The 19,784-nt window shown below is 45.9% G+C and overlaps 1 protein-coding gene across 6 annotated transcripts in view; it reads right to left on the bottom strand.

Annotated features, from left to right (window-relative positions):
- The window catches only part of LOC117005044 (BDNF/NT-3 growth factors receptor-like), a 333,795-nt gene that overhangs the window by 151,177 nt on the left and 162,834 nt on the right, over positions 1-19,784 (bottom strand). For all 6 annotated transcript variants that reach the window (XM_033076269.1, XM_033076272.1, XM_033076273.1 and 3 more), the window contains one exon: positions 13,612-13,742. In XM_033076269.1, coding sequence (XP_032932160.1) covers positions 13,612-13,742 — 131 coding nt within the window. The remainder of the gene's footprint in view (positions 1-13,611; positions 13,743-19,784) is intronic.

Genomic DNA, 19,784 nt, shown 5'->3' with positions numbered 1-19,784 from the left:
AGCAGGGAGGACCCAGTTGCCTGGAGCCACTCTGGACTGGCGGCATAGCAGGGTTCTGCCAAACCGCAGGCTCCCTGGCCGTGCCGGGGGGGAAGAGGGTTAGGATTTTAGTAACGGGCCTCCCCTCCCCATTTCTATTGGGGTTTTTGGTTGAAAAAGGGGCTCGGCGGGGTTCCTAAGCCCTGAGTCAGAGCCCGCCCACCCCACCCCGACCTGGCCATGGCCACACACAGGGGGCCCAGGCTGGTGTTACCTTCCGAGAGGCCAGAAGGGAAAGAGCTTTCCCGGGGATTTTTGGTTTTAGATGTGTGTTTCACAAAGGTGCATAAAATTTCTTATTGGTGTAATAATGTGTCAGTATTAAAAATTAGACACTGATTGGTCCTTCTCAGGTACAAGGGAGGCTGTAAAGGTCTTAGCAGGTAAAAATTTCAGGAAATCTTTACAAATTACCACATACTTGTATTGTTTTCTCTTTTTTTTCCTCCAGGAATGATATCAGGAATGATGCCAGCACACCTCCACAGAGGATCAAGTTAACCATTTGTGATAATCATAAAAGTATTGAGGTTTGTATAAACCAGAATACTAAGGTCTGAAGTGACACTTGATAGAGGAAAAATGTGATTAAATCATTGTTTTAAATCCCCTGTTATGAATATTATGTTTCTAAATACAGTAAATTCACGAATACAAGCCGCACTGAGTATAAGCCACATCTCTGGGTGTTGGCAAATATTTCGGTTTTTGTCCATAAATAAGCCGCACCTGAATATAAGCCGCTCAGTCATTCGCAGCGAGGACCCGCGTGCAACAAAGTTGCCAAATAGTAACAGAACGGCGACAGGGCGGGGTTTACTGGCTCAGCTAAGGCTGTGCAGGCTCGGCCCGCTAGGGGCTGCTGATGGGGCCAGGTAGCCCAGCTCAGTGGTGCCGCTCAGCGGGGCCACTGGGGGCCAGCCCGCCACTGCCACTGGGCTCGGTCACCACGGCCCGGCGCTGCCCTGTGGTGGCAGGCAGGGACGGAGTCCCCCCCGCTCCCGTGGCAGCGGGCGGGGACGGAGCACCCCGCCGCCTCCCAGAGCCGCGGCAGTGGTAACCCGGGTCCCCCGCTGCTTCCCCGAGCTGCAGCAGGGGCGGCCCGGGTCCCCCCTCTCCTCCCCGAGCTGCGGCAATGGCGGCGCGGGGCCCTCCCGTCTCTCCCCCGGGCTGTGGTAGAGGCAGGAAGGAGGGAGCTCTCCCGCCTCTCTCCCCGCCCCCCGTGCTGCCTGCAGGCAGCCAGGCTCCACCCGCGGTGCAACAGAGTAGCAATTTGTAACAATTGCAAAATGCCGACTTTGCAGCAGCTCGGCTCGGCACTCTGGCTGGCACTTCTGAGGTTGTAAATGTCAGAAAATTATTCACATATTAGCCGCTCCTGAGTATTAGCCGCATTTCCGGTTTAGGAGCAAAATCTTAGTAAAATTGGTGCGGCTTGTATTCGTGAAATTACTGTAATTTGTATCTACTACAAGTTTGCAAAATCAGACTTTCCAGTAGTCTGATCGATTTTGCAAAATCAGACTTACTGCCTTTGTTTTATCAATGACTGCCTATCTACGAAGACCAAAACTTCCCGATTTCTGCCCGTTTTATCTACCAAGACCATATGGTTATCTATGAGAATGACTCCAAGAGACTTTCACACAGATGTTTATTTCAGCTACCACTGCTTGCCTGACAAAATTATGGCAGCAAGAAAACACAAATTATTGATTACCACGAGGGACCACACTATAAGAAGCTGCAAACCAAGATTCGGTGGAGCATGGAGTAGGCGGTGACGACTCATACCTCCCCAGCGCTGCTTTGCTCTGTCTATATAAAATAAAGCAATCTACATTTTGCTACAAATTGAGATTTTTGTTTCTCATTTATAACACATTGAAGGATACAGTAATTTCACGACTATAAGGCGCACCCTTTTGACTAAAATTTTCCCCCGAACCCGGAAGTACGCCTTATAGTCCGGTGCGCCTTATATAATGGACAAAGTTGTGAAATTCGCAAACCCAGAAGTGTGAGCCGCAATGGGGAGGTGGTGCCGCGGGAGGGCTGAGTCGCAAGCTGGGGCGGGAGCGGGCAGTTGCAGCTGGCAGGAGCTGCGCGAGGAGGGAGGGAGCTGCCCCTGGCCCCGGCTCCGGCGCGGGGGGAACGAGGAGCCACCGGGCGGTGGCAGCCGTGGCCTGGGTGCAGGGAGAACGGGGAGCCCCTGGGCGGCGCCGGCTGCAGCCCAGGCCTGGGGGGAATGACAAACCGCTGGGCGGCGGCGGCCGCGGCCCGGTCACAGGGGGAATGAGGAACCGCCAGCATCCTCAGCCCGGGCATGGGGGGAAGGAGCTGCCAGCGGCCGTGGCGGCGGAGCCGCAAGCCGAGCACCGGTGGGAGTGCCTGGGCCCGTGGCAACTGCGGTCGCCAGGCAGGGGAAGCCGGGACCCGCGGCTGCGTGGTGGTAGCCAGGAGCTGCGAGCCGTGCCAGCCGGTGCCAGGGGCGGGCGGGAGCGCCGGGGTCCGTGGCACAGGGAGGGCACCTGGGGCTGCGTTTAAAGGCTACACCAATCTGTGAAAAATGTTTGCAAACTGAGTACCTACCAGTAATTTGTTACTTTGTTGCACGCGGCGCAGCTCCTCGCTGCAAAAAAATAGTGCGAGCCATGAGCCAAGCCGCGAGGGGGGGCGGCACCACGGGAGCGCCGAGCTGTTAGGGGGGGTGGGTGCGGCCAGCCCCCGGCCAGCAGCAGCTGCACAGGGAGAGAGGGAGCGGGCAGCGCTGCGCCGCCCCAAGCTGCGGTCGGCCCCGAGCTGCCCTGAACCGCAGCAACCCCGAGGTGTGAGCCCTGGTCGCCCCGAACCACGGCAGCCGCGAGCCGCGGACGCCCCAAGCCCCGCCTTTCCAGCCGAGGGCGGGCAGGAGTGCTGGGGCCCGCCTCCTCACGGGGAGGGCACTTGGGGTTGTGTTTAAAGGCTACACCAATCTGTTAAAATGTTTCCAATTTGAGCACATACCAGTAAACTCCACGATCGCAAGATTCCGTTACTAATGAGTTACTTTGTTGCACGTGGCGCGGATCTTCACTGCAAAAGAAAAGTGCGCCTTATAGTCCGGTGCGCCTTATATGATCTGCAAACTTGCGAAATTTACCGACTCCCAGGGGGTGCGCCTTATAGTCCGGTGCGTCTTATGGTCGTGAAATTACTGCAGTTTATCCCTTTTTCAGGAGCAATCATTGCCAGCATGAAGCAAATTTGGTTCACACATTGTCCTAGGGTGACTTTATGATGCTGTATTGTATCCCCTACCATCTGCTTTACTCCAGATATGAATCCCATGCCTTTAAGCGCAAAGGGGGGGAGAAGTGATGGAATGCTTTCGATGCTGTTTTCATATATCCTCCTCAAAGTTCATTGCAGTTGCAGTCTCTTGTGTTGTCTGCAGTGCGGACAGAGGGAGATGTGCTTTTTCAGCTAGTTTCTCATCTGTGAGCTTAGGCTTAAGTTTTCCCAGGACTGTGACTTCTTCTTCTGGAACTGTTCAGCTCTTCTCCAGTATGGAACACCATTGCCGGGGGGCCCTGCTCATGCCATGGCCTGGAAGGCCCACGTTGCATCCCAGCACCGGAGAGAGAACCAAGCCACACCCACAGAAAGGACTCTGATTTACCAGCTTTCCTGGCAGTGAGAGGTTTTATTATTTAGCATTATTCTTTTTTTTTTATAATGCTTGTGAGTAGTCCGCTTGTTAAAGAAACAGTTTTTTTCCACTTTCTCCAAAGGATTTCCTTTCGAACTCATGGGGAAGGGGCTACTAAACCTTTATTAGAGGCAACACCCTTTCGGGACGTTTCCTCCTATATTTGTCTCAAACCAGGACACACATCAACAAGTTCAACCCACAAGGTGGAGACCATCACTTTTTTTTATTTATGCTAATCAATATGGTAACTTGTCTTGGGGTGATTTATGATGATAGTCTATTCCCTGATCCTCCACTTTATGTCCAAAAATGGTTGCTGTATCTTTAAGGTCTGGTCAGTGGAGAGGGGAGCCTTGGGCTCTTTGGTAGGCTTTTTCAAAGCCTCACTTCCCAGGGTGCAGTGCGGTCTGGGTTTTGCTTGGCTAGCTTGGTTTTGTTAGCCCAGACAAGAAGTTTTTCCCTTTCCTGACCTTGGAGAAGCTGTAGCAGCAATCCTTCAGCAACCTTTTCAGGTGAACTGGACAGTTTGTTAGTCTGAGACCAGAGAAAACAGGATCTGCAAGAGAGGGTTTGCTCAGAATTGGTGGGAGAGGGGCCACTCCGTTTTGGCCCCAAACCTCAGGAAAGCTCAGCCGGGGAGAGAAAGCACACCCAGAGGCTCCAGCCCAGCTGCTTAATCTGCTGTGAAGAGGAGGTTGATGCCAAAGAGTCACCAAATTTTCATCTGTTGCCCAAACTGCTGCATGAAGCTCCTGTTTGGTTTTTTTTATTCCCAAGGCCGATGTCGGTGCCGTCTTAGACTGCGTATCATGAAAAAATGAATAATACTAAACAATAGATCCTCTCGCTGTTCTCAAGAGATGGCAAATTCAGAAAGAGTCCTTCTGTGGGTGTGGCTCAGTCTCTCCAGGGGCTCGGGTTGAGCCCCCCGGCTGCAGTGCAGCTTGTAGGGTCCACGGGCGATTTTGTCCTGGCAATTTTTGTTCTGGGGGTGCGGGGAGCATTACAGACTCTTCTGCAGTGGGAGACGATCCTTTCCCGGCACCTCCTTGGGCTTTAAGAGTTTCTAAAATAGCTCGCCACAGGAGTACGAAACCAGACGTGATCTTCTCTAATCACCAAATCCCAGAGCTTCACCCCCACTTCATCCCATAATTCCAGGGTGAAAGCAGCGCTGGCATTTAACTCTAACATGTGATTCCTCCCAGCATGAAAATCAGCTTAAGAGAGTGAGAAGCAACCAATTTGCCATGTCTCTAAAAGTTTAGACAGAAGTTCAAAACCATGTTTTTCTTCTCAGGATATATTACTGCCCATGTTCCCCACAGCTCACCTTCAAAACCAGAATGGATTCTGGCCACCCAGCTCCTGCTTCTTTTCAGCAGCACTTCAGTTCCGTGGGGCTCCCTGCTGGATGCCAGCTAGGCGAATTGTCACTCCTCACACTGGTCACCATTTGTGGGGATTGAGGGACATGGACCATGCTATTCAAGCAAAGTTAGTTTATTACACTAATCACCAGTATTTATAGTTCTCTAACATCTGTACAAAACTTTCCACTCAGACCCCTTTGTCCCTGTTCCCCTAGAAATACAATATTTTCAGTTATCCACTCCCTGTTACATTCTTTTGCACCAGCAATGTCCTTCTTACATCTTCTCTCATCAGAGCAGAGTGACCAGACATGATGCCTTCACTTTTGTTCTTGCCTTGAGTTTATCTTTCCCATGGCTTCCACTGTACCAGGGACAGGAGGTTTGCGGCACTAACCAGCTTAGCTTCTGTAGGTGTCTGATCTTCCACACTCACAAACATGAAAAAATGAATAATATTAAACAATGGAACCTCTCACTGTTCTCGAGAGAAGGCAAATTCAGAAAGAGTCCTTCTGTGGGTGTGGCTCAGTCTCTCTGTCTCTCCAGGAGCTCAGGTCCAGCACCCCAGCTGCAGTACAGCTTTGGGGCCCCCCGGGCGATTTTGTCCTGGTGTTCCTGGATTGAAGAATAACTGAACAGTTCCAAAAAAACCCCTTCTGGCCTCAGCTAACAAGACTAACAAGAGAAAAAACAGTGAAAAAAGCAAGGGAAAACTCTCCATCTGTCTGCAGAGCGGACAACTCAAAGAGCACTGCTTATCTCTATGTTTTGAATACAATCACCAAAAAATTCCACCGCTTTTCCTTCTCCCCCCCTTCACTCTCTCTGTCTCTCTGTGCCTAGATTAAAGTCACAGGACCATTTCTGAGCAGGAGAAAAACAAAAAACAGACCATACAGTCACCCCAGGACAGGGGGTAAGGTCAAACAGTTTAATACCTAGCATTTATTTACCCTTTTTTCCCTTGCCTTGTGGGCATTCTGTTTGGTGTGGGAAGAGATAGGATAGAATTGAGTTGCAGGTTGTGAGATGTGCCTGCAGAATGCCATGGCAGTAAAGAGAAGCTTGTCTCTGCCTGACCTTGGGGAGAGGAGGTGCCACACAGCAGAGCCCTATGGAGACGAGCCTGCAGGAAACTGACAAACCCCTGAATAGTGCATGATCATCCCATAAAAGGACATTAAGAAAGTGTGTTGCTGATGTTGCAATGTGTGATAGATCACTTAGTGAGAATTATGATAAAAGGAAATATTGTGCCTTGAAGAAGTGTATAAAACCAGTTCATTTTTTTGAATAAATGATTCAGATTCACTGCCGGTCTGGATCCGTGCCTCAGGCATTACAAATGGCTCCCTGCATCAGGGACTGAAAGGCAACTTGTGGTTGCACTGGTAACGGCGCTTGGCTGAACTTTACAGAAGGGTTGAAATGAAGCCTGGGAGCTGAAATGAAGCTCGTGGCATCAATCGACCTTTCCCCAGGATGGAGGGTAGCAGCTGAGAACTATGGGGGATGGTGTATCCCAGGAACAAAAGAAAGTCACAGAGACGCTGGACCAGATTTTGAAGAAACAAGGCAGGAAAGTTGAATCTACAGATTTGAACAGACTTGTGAACAGTTCATCCTTAAAAGTGTACCCCATTAGCCAAAGACTGAGCCCTCAAAAACAGTTGTTGGGAAAGCTATAAGTCAAGGGGAGGGACTTTCACTGTGAACAGATTTTCCATTCCTGGGCAGCTGATTCACTGTGACATTGAAGCCGTGAGAGAACTGTTTCTTGTGGAAAAGTCTCCGTGGCATAGCAAGAGAGACTCCTCTCCCTAAGTGAACTGAAGAAAGACTATCCTAGAGGTGGTAAACTGACTGAAAGTCCCAGATTTTGTCTCTTTGTGTTGTCAGTGGGAAAGAAAAGAGGGATTGGGGGGGGTGGGGGAGAAGTGTTCTGAATATTTATTCTGATTTTTCTTATTATTTTTCTTTTAATTATGTTAATAAAGTTGGAGCCTGTTTTGCCTTCTTCCTAATCCTATGTCACAGCAGGAAATGAGTAAATAATGCTAGTGGGTGCACTGGCGATTTGGCCCAGTGCTAGACCCACTATATTAAATTGTTACATTGGCCGGGAAACTCAAATTGGCAAAGCAAAACCACTACAAGGGGCTTTACTCGATTGGCCTGCTTGATCACAGTGCACGTCTCATAATCATGGATAACCTGGGAGATAGTATCCATGGTTAAATCCACCCTTCGGTCTTGTGCATATAGGTGGCATCTCTGTCCTGATGTCCTGAGGCATCATGGGCCCATCAAGCTAGGCACAACTACCCCTTGTGTTGCCAATCCAAATCTATCTGTGACACCTTGATTTTTGCAGCCTGATCTACCTGTTCGTTGTTGCGGTGCTCCTCATTAGCCCAACCCTTTAGCACGTGGGTATCCATGACAGACTTTCACAGGTAGCTTCTCTACCCAAGTGGCAATGTTTTGCCATTCTTCAGCAGCCCAGATTGGTTTTCCTCCATGCTGCCAGTTGGCCTTTTTCCACCTTTCCAACAACCCCCACAGAGTATTAGCTACCATCCACAACTCAGTGTAGAGGTAAATCTTTGGCCACTTCTCTCTTTCAGCAATGTAGGGCTAACTGGATGGCTCTGAGTTCTGCAAATTGACTCAATTCACCTTCTCCTTTGGTAGTTTCTGTGACTTGTTGTGTGGGGCTCCATACCACTGTGTTCCATTTTGGTTTGTCCCTACAATGCAACAGAAACCATCACTGAAAAGAGTGTAGCATGCTTCTTCTCTTGACAGTTGATTATATGGGGGAACTTCCTCAACATGCATCATCTGTCCTGTTCCTCTTCATCTGTCAGATGAAAGTTCTTACCTTTAGGCCAATTTGTGATTATTTCCAAGATCCCGGGGCAATTCGTGTTTCCAATATGTTTGTGCTGTTTAATCAAGGCAATCCACTTACTCCATGTAACATCAATGGAGTGATGTGTAGAGGGAACTTTTCCTTTGAACATCCACCCCAGCACAGGTAGTCGGGGTGCCAGGAGAAGTTGTACTTCTGTGTCAATCACCTCTGAGGTGGCTTGGACTCCTTCATAAGCTGCCAGGATCTTCTCTGTTGGGGTGTATTTGACTTCAGATCCTCTGTAACTTTGGCTCCAGAACCCAAGTGGTTGGCCTCAAGTCTCACCAGGCACCTTCTGCCAAAGGCTCCAGGACAGACCATGGCTCCTGACTGCAGAGTAGAGCACATTCTTCACCTCTGGTCCTCTGCTGACTGGGCCAAGGGCTACCACATGAGTGATCTCCTGCTTGATCTGGGCAAAGGCTTCTTGTTGTTCAGGGCCCCAGTGGAAATCGTTCTTGTGGGTTACAAGGTAAAGAGGGCTTACAATTTGACTGTAGTCTGGGATGTGCATTCTCCAAAAACACATGGCACCTAGGAAAGCTTGGGTTTCCTTCTTGTCAGTGGATGGAGACATCGCTGTGACCTTGTTGATGACTTCAGTAGGTATCTGACATTTTCTGTCTTGGCATTTCACTCCCAGGAACTAGATCTCTCAGGCAGGTCCCTCAACCTTACTCTTTGATGGCAAAACTGGTTTCAGGAGAATCTGGATGATTTTTTCTCCTGTCTCAAAAACTTCTGCTGATGTGTTCCTCCACATGATGATGTCATCAATATATTGAAGATCTTCTGGAGTTTCACCCTTTTCTAATGCAGCCTGGATCAGTCCATGACAGATGGTGGGACTGTGTTTTCACCCTGTTGTAAGCCAATACCCTACTGTTTTAAGAATGGTATGTCCCTTTAACCCTGTAACCCCTGCAAGACCAATGGACTGACCCCTGCGATGGGATTGGCCTGAAGCCAAGGCTGACCCCTCCCCTTTCCTGACCCATAGAAAAACCTGTGCCCAGGTTTGAAACCTCCTCTTTATCCTCATCTCCCGCTCTGCCCACATGGAAGCCTAAGAATAAAACAGAATATCAACCCTGGGATAAGAGCCTCTAATATCTCTTCTGTTCTACATGAAACAGCACTCCAGGTCAGCTCTGCAGGATATTTGAGGTACAGGGCCAGGCCCCCAGAGTGCTGTTTCACCACCCCTCAGGCAATCAGTTCCACATGTACTGCATGTGCCTCCAGGTGAAAGCAAACTGTGGCCTACACAGCTAAAGGGATGGAGAACTGTGGCCTACATTGATAAAGGGATGGAGAAAAATGCATTAGCAATGTCCATAGTGGCATACCACTTCACGGTCTTGGACTTCGGTTCATACTGAAGTTCCAGCAAGTCTAGCAGAGTGGCACTCAGTGGTGAGGTAACTTCATTCAAGCCACAATAGTCCACTGTCAATCTCCATTCTCCATCAGACTTGCACACAGGCCAAATGTCGCTGTTGAAGGGTGAGTGAGTCTTGTTGACCATTCCTTGGCTCTCCAGCTCATGGATCATCTTGTGAATGGGGATCACAGCATCCTGATTCGCTCGGTACTGTCAGCAATGCATTGTCAAGGTGGCAATTGGTACTTGCTGTTCTACCTTCAAGAGCCCTACTGCAGAAGGGTTTTCTGACAGTCCAGGAAAGGTGTTCAGTTGCTTAATTCCTTCTGTCTCCACAGTAGCAATTCCAAAAGCCCATCGATGTCCCTTTGGGTCTTTGAAGCTGTTCTCAACCCAAACCAAATCCCCCTGAGGTATGCGTTTCTCCATCCCTCTGCATTATCCAAGTGCAACCAGGTTTTTTAGGAATCTTCTGGACCAATTTGTGCCAGCTGTGTGGTGTTCCAGTTAGTATACAGCAAATTTAAGTCCCCCATAAGGACAAGGGCAGTTGATTTGGTGATGTCTCTTAGTTCCTTGAAGAATAATTCATTGGTGCCATTGTCCTGGCTAGATGGTCTATAGTAGATTCCCACAATGACATCTGCATTATTTGTTTGTCCCTTATTCCTTACCCAGAGGATCTCAACCATGCCACTACCAAATGTAAGCTCCACACATTCTAGCTCCTCCATTACATACAATGCCACCCCTGACCTCTTCTGCTCTGCCTGTCCCTCCTAAAGACCCTATAACCATCTAACATGGCACTCCAGTCACAGGACTCATCCCATCATGTTTCACTCATGCCAATGATGTCAAATCTCTGGGACTGTATGTAGGCACTGTTGAAAGCAGTTCCTTATCTGTGGCACTCTGTGACCATCTGTGTCAGTGTCCTCTGTGTGTGTGGATGTGTGTGCCTGTTTGTACATCTGTGTCTGTGTCTTTGGAATATCTGTGAAGCTTTGTTATTAGTTGAATCTGAAACTAGGAAAGCAGTAGTTGCTTCCCTCAGTCTGGATAGAGACCTTGAGTCCCTGGGCACTGTGCTGGACTCCAGGGACCAGGCAGGAGAGGTTCTGGGCTGAAGCAGCTGGAAAAGACAGATGTACTTCTTGCATTACTAAACAACCATAACTTGTTCACAAGCATAATTCTTCCTTCTTGTCCTTCCAGGGCTACATGAAAGTTGCTTATTAAGGACCCTGTAAAGAATGCATTTGAAAAAAATATACTGTTCCAGAAGAATTATGGATTTGTCATCTAAACCCATGGAGACATCTCTCCCTTTAAATGTTGAATGATCTTCATTGTGAATTATAGTAAAAAAGATAAGCATATAATGAAGTTATAGTGTTTTACAGATGAAGTGCTAGGCTCCATTTAGTCAGGATTTTCAAAGGGAGTAAGTGAATAGAAAGGCTTTTATTTTGCTACCAAGAAATTCTCTGAACAAATCCGTCCTCTTTTTGTGTTCTCTCATCATCAGAGACAAAATTCTGTTTCTTGTTTACAATTTCAAAAAGATGATCTGCTGGAATTCTTTTACTGTATGGCATGTTGGTTTGGCATGGCCTGGTTTTTTGGTAGTGGGAGGGCCACAGAGGTGGCTTCTGTGAGAAGATGCTAGAAGCTTCAACCATGACGGGCAGAGCCAATCCCTGATGTCTCTGAAGATGGACATGCCACTGACCAAGCCTGGGCCAAATAGAGATTATGGTAATGCCTCTATTATAACATATTTAAGAAGAAAATCAAAACAAAGGGGCACATATTTTTCTTCTAGTCAGAGAACAGGAGCAGGTGAGAACATGTGAGGGAAACAACATGGAGACACCAAGGTCAGTGAAGGAGGGGGAGGAGATGCTCCAGTCATCAGAGCCGAGGTTCCTCTGCAGGTTGTGGTGAGGACCATGGTGAAGCAGGTTGTCCCCCTGCAGCCTGTGGAGGTCCACAGGGGATGCAGAGATCCACCCACAGCCTGTGGGGGAGGTGCCCATGCCAAAGAAGGTAGATGCCTAGAGGAGGCTGTGATCCAGTGGGAGACCTGGTAGAGAGAGGAGTCCCTGCTTACAGTCTGGAGCAACCTGTCCTTGGAGGACTGCACCCCATGAAAGTGACCCACACCACAGCAGTTTTGGAAGGACTGTTTGCCCATGGAAGGGACTCACATTGCAGTGGTTTTGGCAGGACTGCTGCTCATGAGATTTGGAGTCATGGTGGCAAAGTGTGCGGAGCCACGTTCTCACAGGGGAAGGACTCCTCTCCCTGAGCAGCGGAAGAAAACCTCAGGTGATGAATTGACCAAAACCCCTATGCCCTGTCTCCTGCACTGTCAGTGGGAAGGAGGGTAGGGCTAGGGGAAAAAAAGGTTTTTTAAGGGCTTATTTTACTTCTCAATATCCTCCTCTCATTTTGTTAGTAATAAACTCACTTTGTACCTCTAAGTTGAGCCTGTTTTGCCCTTGAAGTCTTTTTTCCTGGTCCTTATCTCAACTCATGAAGCCTTCATTAATTTTTTCTCTCCTCTGCTCAGCTGCAGCACGGGAGGGTGAGTGAGTAACTTTCATGGGTGCCTGGAGTTTGGCCAGTGTCAAACCACAACATATGGTTTGATCCAAAATGTACACACAGGTTGCCTAATTGTGAATGAACAATTTTCTGATCTTTAACTACAGCCCAGATTCTAAAATATATTTTCTTACTGCCCTAGATGAGATAATTAAAATATTGAACACATTGTTCAGCTTTCACCAGAACACATATAGAGGCAGAAGACTGTTGGCAGGGGGAATTGTCAAATTCTAGTTGAGTATGGTTTCATTGATATTGTTTTCTAGTGTGCATGCATAGCTGAGGATGACAATTGACCTCAGTGATTCCATTTTGAGAAACAAAAACGCTTGGAATGGTGAAGCAAGTCTGGTGTGCAAGCTCTATGATCATGATGGAAATATTCTTACTTCTTCGTAGATTCCCAATGTACTATATAGTTTGTGTTCTTCCAGGTTTTCAAAGAAATCATTTTTTCCCCCTCAGAAACATGAGAATTATTCTGAATATTGGTAAGCCCAAGGTTATGGTTGTTGTAACATTTGGGCTTCATTTTGGGAGGGTTGAATGGAGAATAATCAAGAATCATTACTCATGGTCCAAAATATCATGACTTCTGGATTCCCATACAGCACATGACAATATTATCTACAAGTTTTTTATAACATTCCTGACAGCCATATTAATGACAATTACCCACAGATAATTCCAAAGGTTGACAAAAGTATTGCCCAGTTCATGGAAAAATAGGCCTTATTTGACTAGTAGATATACATATAGCCTATTCACTTAACTAGTTATGGATTATTCTGTTTAGACAAACATCACATACATTTTTAATTACAGTGATTCCACGAGTATAAGGCACACTGGAGTACAACATGCACTTCCGGGTGTTGGTAAATTTCCAAACTTTGTCAATATCTAAGGAGCACCAGAGGAGCACTTTTTTTTTTGCAGCGAGCATCTGCGCGCAACAAAGTAACGAATTAGTAACGGAATTGCGTGATCGTGGGGTTTACTGGCAGGTGCTCAATTTGCAAACATTTTTTCACAGATTGGCGTAGCCTTTAAACGCAGTCCCAGATGCCCTCCCCGTGCCGTGGGTGCTGGCACTCCCACCTGCCCCTGACACTGGCTGGCGCGGCTGGAGCAGCTCGCAGCTCGGGGTTCCCATGGCGCCGCCTCCCCTCGTGGCTTGGCTCACGGCTTGCAATTGTGGGTTGGCAAGTTTCCAAACTTTGTCCATGTATAAGGTGCACTTCCGGGTTTGGACCAAAATTTTAGTCAAAAGGGTGCGCCTTATACACATGAAATTACTGTACTTAAATATTATTTTTCACTAATCATATTTCAGAACATAAAAAATTTTGCCCCTTTGTGACATTCAGTCTTTTCCTTTTCCTTACAAATTTCAGCTCTCATTTTGTAATCCACAGCAAGAACAAATTTCATGTTCTCTTAATGCTCTGTTAGCCTTTTGAACCCCTCCAAACATATTACAGAAGTTACATGGGGCTACAGAATAGATAAACATGATGATTTACAAATACAATAGCATTAGCTGCAACCATGAATTAATAATGGAAACCCTAGAGTCTCTTACCTTCACTGCCACCAAGATCTTGTCCTGCTTGGGACAGAGGTTATAGCATTCAGCCAGAAAGACTTTCCCAAAGGCTCCTTCTCCAAGTTCTGTTTTAAGAACAATGTTGTGGCGCTTGATGTGCTGAACAACTATGAACAGAACATAAAATGGAGGTCAAAAGTGAACTTCAAGGCCTCAACAGGAAGGGGTCTGTGCTTACAGTCACATGGAGACAGATTTGTCTGTACAGTCCAGTGCATATAATGAAAAGAATCTATGTCCCTATATGTCATTCATTAGCACTTTATCCAAAAAGAATGTTAATATATTTATATTTGAAATATAGTGCATTTTCTTGATAAGAAGAATTAGGTGATAGGAGGACATCCAGTGGATAAAGGGGAGTAGAAATGGGTTCCTATTTGGGGAGGTAATGGAAATTCCTCCTGACCCCATCACCTATCCAAGTGCCACTTCAGAATAGGTATGAAGCTGTGGATCCAGAGGGTCAGCTGGATGACATCAAAGAAAATGATCTGGCTGGAGACCCTCCCAATTATACTTCATGTGTCAGACAGATCACCACCTCTAGCATTAAAAAGAAAAGAAGGGTAGTCTTAGTGGGAGACTCCCTTCTGAGGGGAAGAGAGCAGCCCATATGTCGACTGGACCCATCCCACAGAGAGATTTGCTGCCTCCCTGGGGCCCACATATGGAATATTACCAGGAAACTCCCTGGGCTGATTCGACCCTCTGATTATTATCCACTGCTGATACTCTGGGCTGGCAGTGGTGAGAATGAAAAAAGGAGTACCAGGGATATTAAAAGGGACTTCAGGGCAATGGGTCAAGTGGTTGATAGGGCAGGAGCATAGATAATGTTCTGCTCGCTCCCTTTGGTGGCAGAGACAAATGATGAAAGGAATAGGAGAGCCCACATTATCAACAAGTGGCTCAAGGGTTGGTGTCATCAGCAGAATTTTGGGTTCTTTGATCATGGGGCAACTTTTGCAGCATCTGGCCTGCTGGAACCAGATGGGCTCCATCTCTCTGTTAAGGGTAGAAGGATTTTAGCTCATGAACTGGCTGGGCTCATTGAGAGGGCTTCAAACTAGGTTTGAAGGGGGAAGAGGATGCAGCTGGGCTCTCTGGAAGCATCCTCAAGGATGGTAGGCCAGAGTTAGGGGTGAAATCAGCAGCCCAGCTGAAGTGTATGTGTACTAATGCATACAGCATGAGTAACAAATAAGAAGAGCTGGAAGACATGGTACAGCAGCACAACTATGATGTTACCATCACAGAAACGTCGTGGGACAACTCATATAGCTGGAGCGCTGAGCTGAATGGCTACATCTTCAGAAAAGCCAGGAAAGGGAGAGGAGGTAGAGGGATGGCTCTTTATATTAGGGAGGCTTTTGATGCCATGGGTATTGAAGCTAATGACAATGAAGTTGAATGCCTATGGGTAAGACTTAAAGGGAAGGCCAACGAGACTGACATCCTGCTGGGAGTCTGTTACTGTCCACCCAACCAGGAAGAAGAGGTGGAAAACTTATTCTATAAGCAGATGGAGAATGTTTCAGGATCACCAGCTTCTTGTAGGTGATTTTAACCTACCAGATATCTGCTGGGAACTTAATACAGCAGATAAGAGGCAGTCCAGGAGGTTCTCAGTGTGTGTGGAGGACAACTTTTTGTCACAGCTGGTGAATGAGCCCACCAGGGTAGGAACTATGTTAGACCTGTTGTTTACAAATAGAGATGGGCTGGTAGGAGATGTAGAGATGGGCTGGTAGGAGATGTGGTGGTTGGAGGCCACTTGGGGCATAGTGATCATGAAATTATAGAATTCTTGATATTTGGTGAAATGAGGAGGAACATCAATAAGGCTTTTACATTGGACTTCCGGTGGGCAAACTGTGGCCTATTTAGGAGATTTATTCAGAGAGTTCCTTGGGAAGCAGCCCTTAAAAACAAAGGAGTCCAGGAAAGATGGGCCTGCTTCAAAATAGAGATCTTGAGGACACAGGAACAGACTATGTGTGCAGAAAGATGAGTCAATGAGGCAAACGTCCAGCCTGGATGGGGAATGAGGTTTTGAAGGAACTTAGGAATAAAAAGAGGCTGTATCAGATCTCTCAGGATGTATTTAAGAGGGTTGCTAGGGCATGTAGGAAAAAAGTTTAGAGAGGCCAAAGCTCAGTTCGAGCGTAATTTGGCACCTGGTGTTGAGCACAGAACAGTGCATGAGAAACGTGATGTTGATAAAGGCATGGTTTCAAGAGGTGTTGCCTTCTTTGGACCAATGAGCTTGTTTCTATCCTTGCTCTGTGATCTAGTCTATAAAAACATGTCATATTTGTAACAAACTGCTTTTTTCTGCCTCAGAAGGAAGCCGTGTGTTGCTATCCTTTTTGGCGCATCCTAGTCTTATAGCGACAAATGTGGGCTTGGAGGGTCCATCCAAAATTGTTTTTCATTGTCCCGGGCTTGGTGAGTATTTTTGCATGTAAATCACCCTCTTTTGTACCCTTTTGTTATTAATATTTTGGTGTTAATATTAGTTTTCTTATCTTATTGCTGTTTCCAGTAAATTTTTCTTATCTGAACCCATAATGTCTTCTTTTTGTCTTCCAACAGAGAGGGAGGGGGTGTAGTAACACTTGTGGTTTGGAGTGCTATTCCTAAACCACAACAGATTCCTGAAGTGGAGAAGCTTATATAATGATACTGTCTGCACAGCTTTCCCTTTTTGAGTCTGTTGGACAATGTCAAATAAGTTTGACAAGGAAACAATAGTATAAACAACATACAGCCCTGGTCTGCACCAAATAGATCAGTGACACATGGTAAAACAACTAAGATGAGGCCAGATTACAAGGAACAAAAAAAGGTCCACTAACCAAACTAAATAAAGGGTTATTCCGGCAGGGGGAGATCATGACTACCAACTCATGGTCCACTGACTCAAGAAACCCACCATCTCAAAGAAGACTGAGCATGTGAACTAATTAGCCTAAGAAGCAAGACAATAATTTAACCAATAGAAGATAGAATACTAATTAATGAGAGAACTTTGTAACTTGTAGCCAATTAACATTAATGCCCTTGTTTGCTAAAATGTATAGTGAAAATTTTTTATAGTTGTGCTGGCTTTGTGGATTTGCCACTGTCTTAGTTTGGAGGACAGGTGTCTGCTAAGAAAGGCAGGAGCCTCTCTTTGAAATGGAGAATGTAAACTCCCTCCCTCCAAATTATTATAATTTTGAAATCAAACGGCTCTCAGGCAAAGATATGGGAATTAGGAATAACAGTTCTTTACTAGGGAAATTAAAATAGAAATACAATACTACAAAGAAACAGACCCTAAGCCCTGACAAAGTCAGAGTACAACCTGACACCCCGTCAGGCAGGGTGTTGGCAGCAGTTTGATTAAATGGTGGCTGTAGTCCTTTTGTAGTGACAGATGTGGTTAAGTTGAAGCAGTGGTTCTGTAGAAGGTGCAGTTTCCTTCCGGAGGTCCAGTGGTGATGTGGAGAAAATCCAGCTTCCTTCTGGAGTCCAGTGGAGAAGGGGCGCTAGCTTGGTGTCTCCCACACTTGTTTTATCTTGGTAAGAAATGTTGGGCTCTTCCCCTCGGCTGGAGCAACTTCCAATGGGATGAAGTAATTTTATCAGTCACACAGTGGGACTCAATGGGCCATTAGTAGAAGATACCTCCCTGGAGGAAGGGTGAGTTGTGAAAAGATAAAGAACAATGCCCGCCTGACTTCAATGGATGGCCCATCAGCAGAACATCTCCTGCGGAGATAAGGATCACTGCCCCCACCCTCAACAGATGGTGATAGAATAGGTCTTTTATCACACCCTGTATTGTAACCGAAGACAGCCACCCAGCACCCTTTTCTGTGCAGAACTGCAAATAAATCAGATACCTTGACTCTGTGTGTGTATTGGCCTCTTGCACAACAGGTGAATGAACCTGTTTCAGGACAACAGCACCACCATGCCACCATGGCTGCAGACCACCAGGCACCAGCCATCTAATTAGCACATAACCTGTCTGTTCAGCTAGCAACCCAAACACAGGTAAGCAGAAGACATAAAATAGGAGCAGAGCAATCCTCAGTTCCACAGCAGACAACTGAAATCCAAATCTGCTGCTCAGCAAAGTTCCCTTCAGATATTTGTTAAAATTTTGTATTGTTTGAAATTTTATATTATTTGAAAGTAGCTAAGTGTTCACTTGACATAAGTAGCTAGAATTGTTAGGCTGAAATATGAACTTTATCTGAACTACATGGCTATGTTGTGCAAGTCAAAGATGGATTATAGTGAAACCTGGAACTAATAATCTGATCATTAATAATAGTAAAGATGTGTTGTAGTGAAACTTGAAGGTAACAACCTGGATATTAATAATAGAATAGACAAAGCTAGCAGCTTAAATATTACTTAAAAACTAATAGCTACACGTTAAAAGGGACTAATCAATGGTTTACAGTATTGGACTTGAAAGATGCTTTCTTTTGTATCCCACTGGACACCAGAAGTCAGGAGCTATTTGCATTTGAATGGGAGAATCCATGAACAGGGTGAAAGACTCAATTATGCTGGACTGTTTTACCACAGGGATTTAAGAACAGCTCTATGATTTTTGGAAAACAGTATAAAGTTGTGTATCCTTGGGATTGGAATGAGAGGCATCACAAAAAGTATAGTGAAGAAATGTGAACAGTGTCTACAGATCTAGCCTTGGCTTCCCCGAGGACAAACCAAAAAGAACAAAATGGATATCAATACTTACTGGTACTAGTGGATGCATTTTCTGGGTGGACTGAAGCTTTTCCTTGTCAAACCAACCAGGCTAAAGAGGTCATTCCTTGTTATGGGATACCTATAGGTACGTCATCAGACAGGGGACCTCATTTTTTAGCTAATGTTATCAAAGAACTATCCAGAACATTGTAAATTAAATGGAATTTACACTGAAAGGAATGAAAGACTTGTCTTTACAAACTGTGGGTCTGCTGCTAGATAAAACTACCACTGAGATAAAAGAAACAATGGGAAAGATTACACTGACTGATAAATGGAATGAGAGATTTGACTTTACAAACTGTAGGTCTGCTGATAAATAAAATTGGATACTGAGAGATGAAAGAAACAATGGGAAGAATCATAAATTCCATAAGGAATCCCACTGAGTGAGACAAGGAAAAGACAAAGGGGGGGTATACATTAGAAAGGGGTCTTAAGCGTTTCGGGAAGTCTGTCTCTCTCAAGTACCTCAGCCAATAGGGAGAGAGAGACCTGCAGTCGGGAAATTAGGATAAAAAGGAGGCTGCATCCTCCAAAAATTTGAGATCCCAGGGGAAATGCCCCATGGCCTCTACTTTTAGTCTAATAAAGTTACAGGCCTCCTCTGTCTCCTTTTTTGACATAAAACTCTGGTGTTTGTCGATAAATTTTCCCGACAACACAAACCATGGAGACCTGTCTAGTGGAAAGGTAAAGTGAATTAATCAATCCATAAAAAGACAACTGAGTAAAATTTGCCAGGAGTCTCAAATAAAGTGGCCCAAAATGTTCCCACTAGCACTACTGAGAGTCAGAATAACACCCAGATCCAGGGATAAACTTAGTCCCTTTGAAATCTTATTTTGGTAGGCCTTAGCAGGCAATCTCTTACAAACCACATTCTGTGAATATCTTGGGCCAAGAATATTGTGTAATTATGTTATCTCTGTAGGGAACATTTTCTCCTCTATCAACAGGTGCCTTTCTCCTGGTTTTAGAAGTTCAAAAAGGAAATTAAGACCGCTCAAGCTTCCCCCTTTCCATAATGGAGAAATAAATACTAAGGGAGACTGAAGTCAGTCACAATTTACTAAAGAGACTCACAATAAACACAACAATATAATAAACGATTGCAAAAAAAAAGAGACTGGTTTGACCAACAAAGGTGATATGAAGACAGACTCTTCAGGAGATAAATGAGATGACTGCTGTTCCTTCATCAGACCACTATGTGGGTCCCCTGAGAACAAAGGCGATATGGCAGAAGGTTACATGGTTTAATGCCCCCACCCCAAGCCAGGAAAAAAAACCCAATGAAAAAACTGACAAAGCAACCCCCCATGTGATAAAAATATTACAGTCTTGGTTTTCACAATTGTTAGAGTGAATGC

Source organism: Catharus ustulatus, chromosome W, assembly GCF_009819885.2.
Source record: "Catharus ustulatus isolate bCatUst1 chromosome W, bCatUst1.pri.v2, whole genome shotgun sequence".
In the NCBI taxonomy this organism is placed as follows: domain Eukaryota; kingdom Metazoa; phylum Chordata; class Aves; order Passeriformes; family Turdidae; genus Catharus; species Catharus ustulatus.
This window is presented reverse-complemented; position numbering and strand designations above follow the sequence as displayed.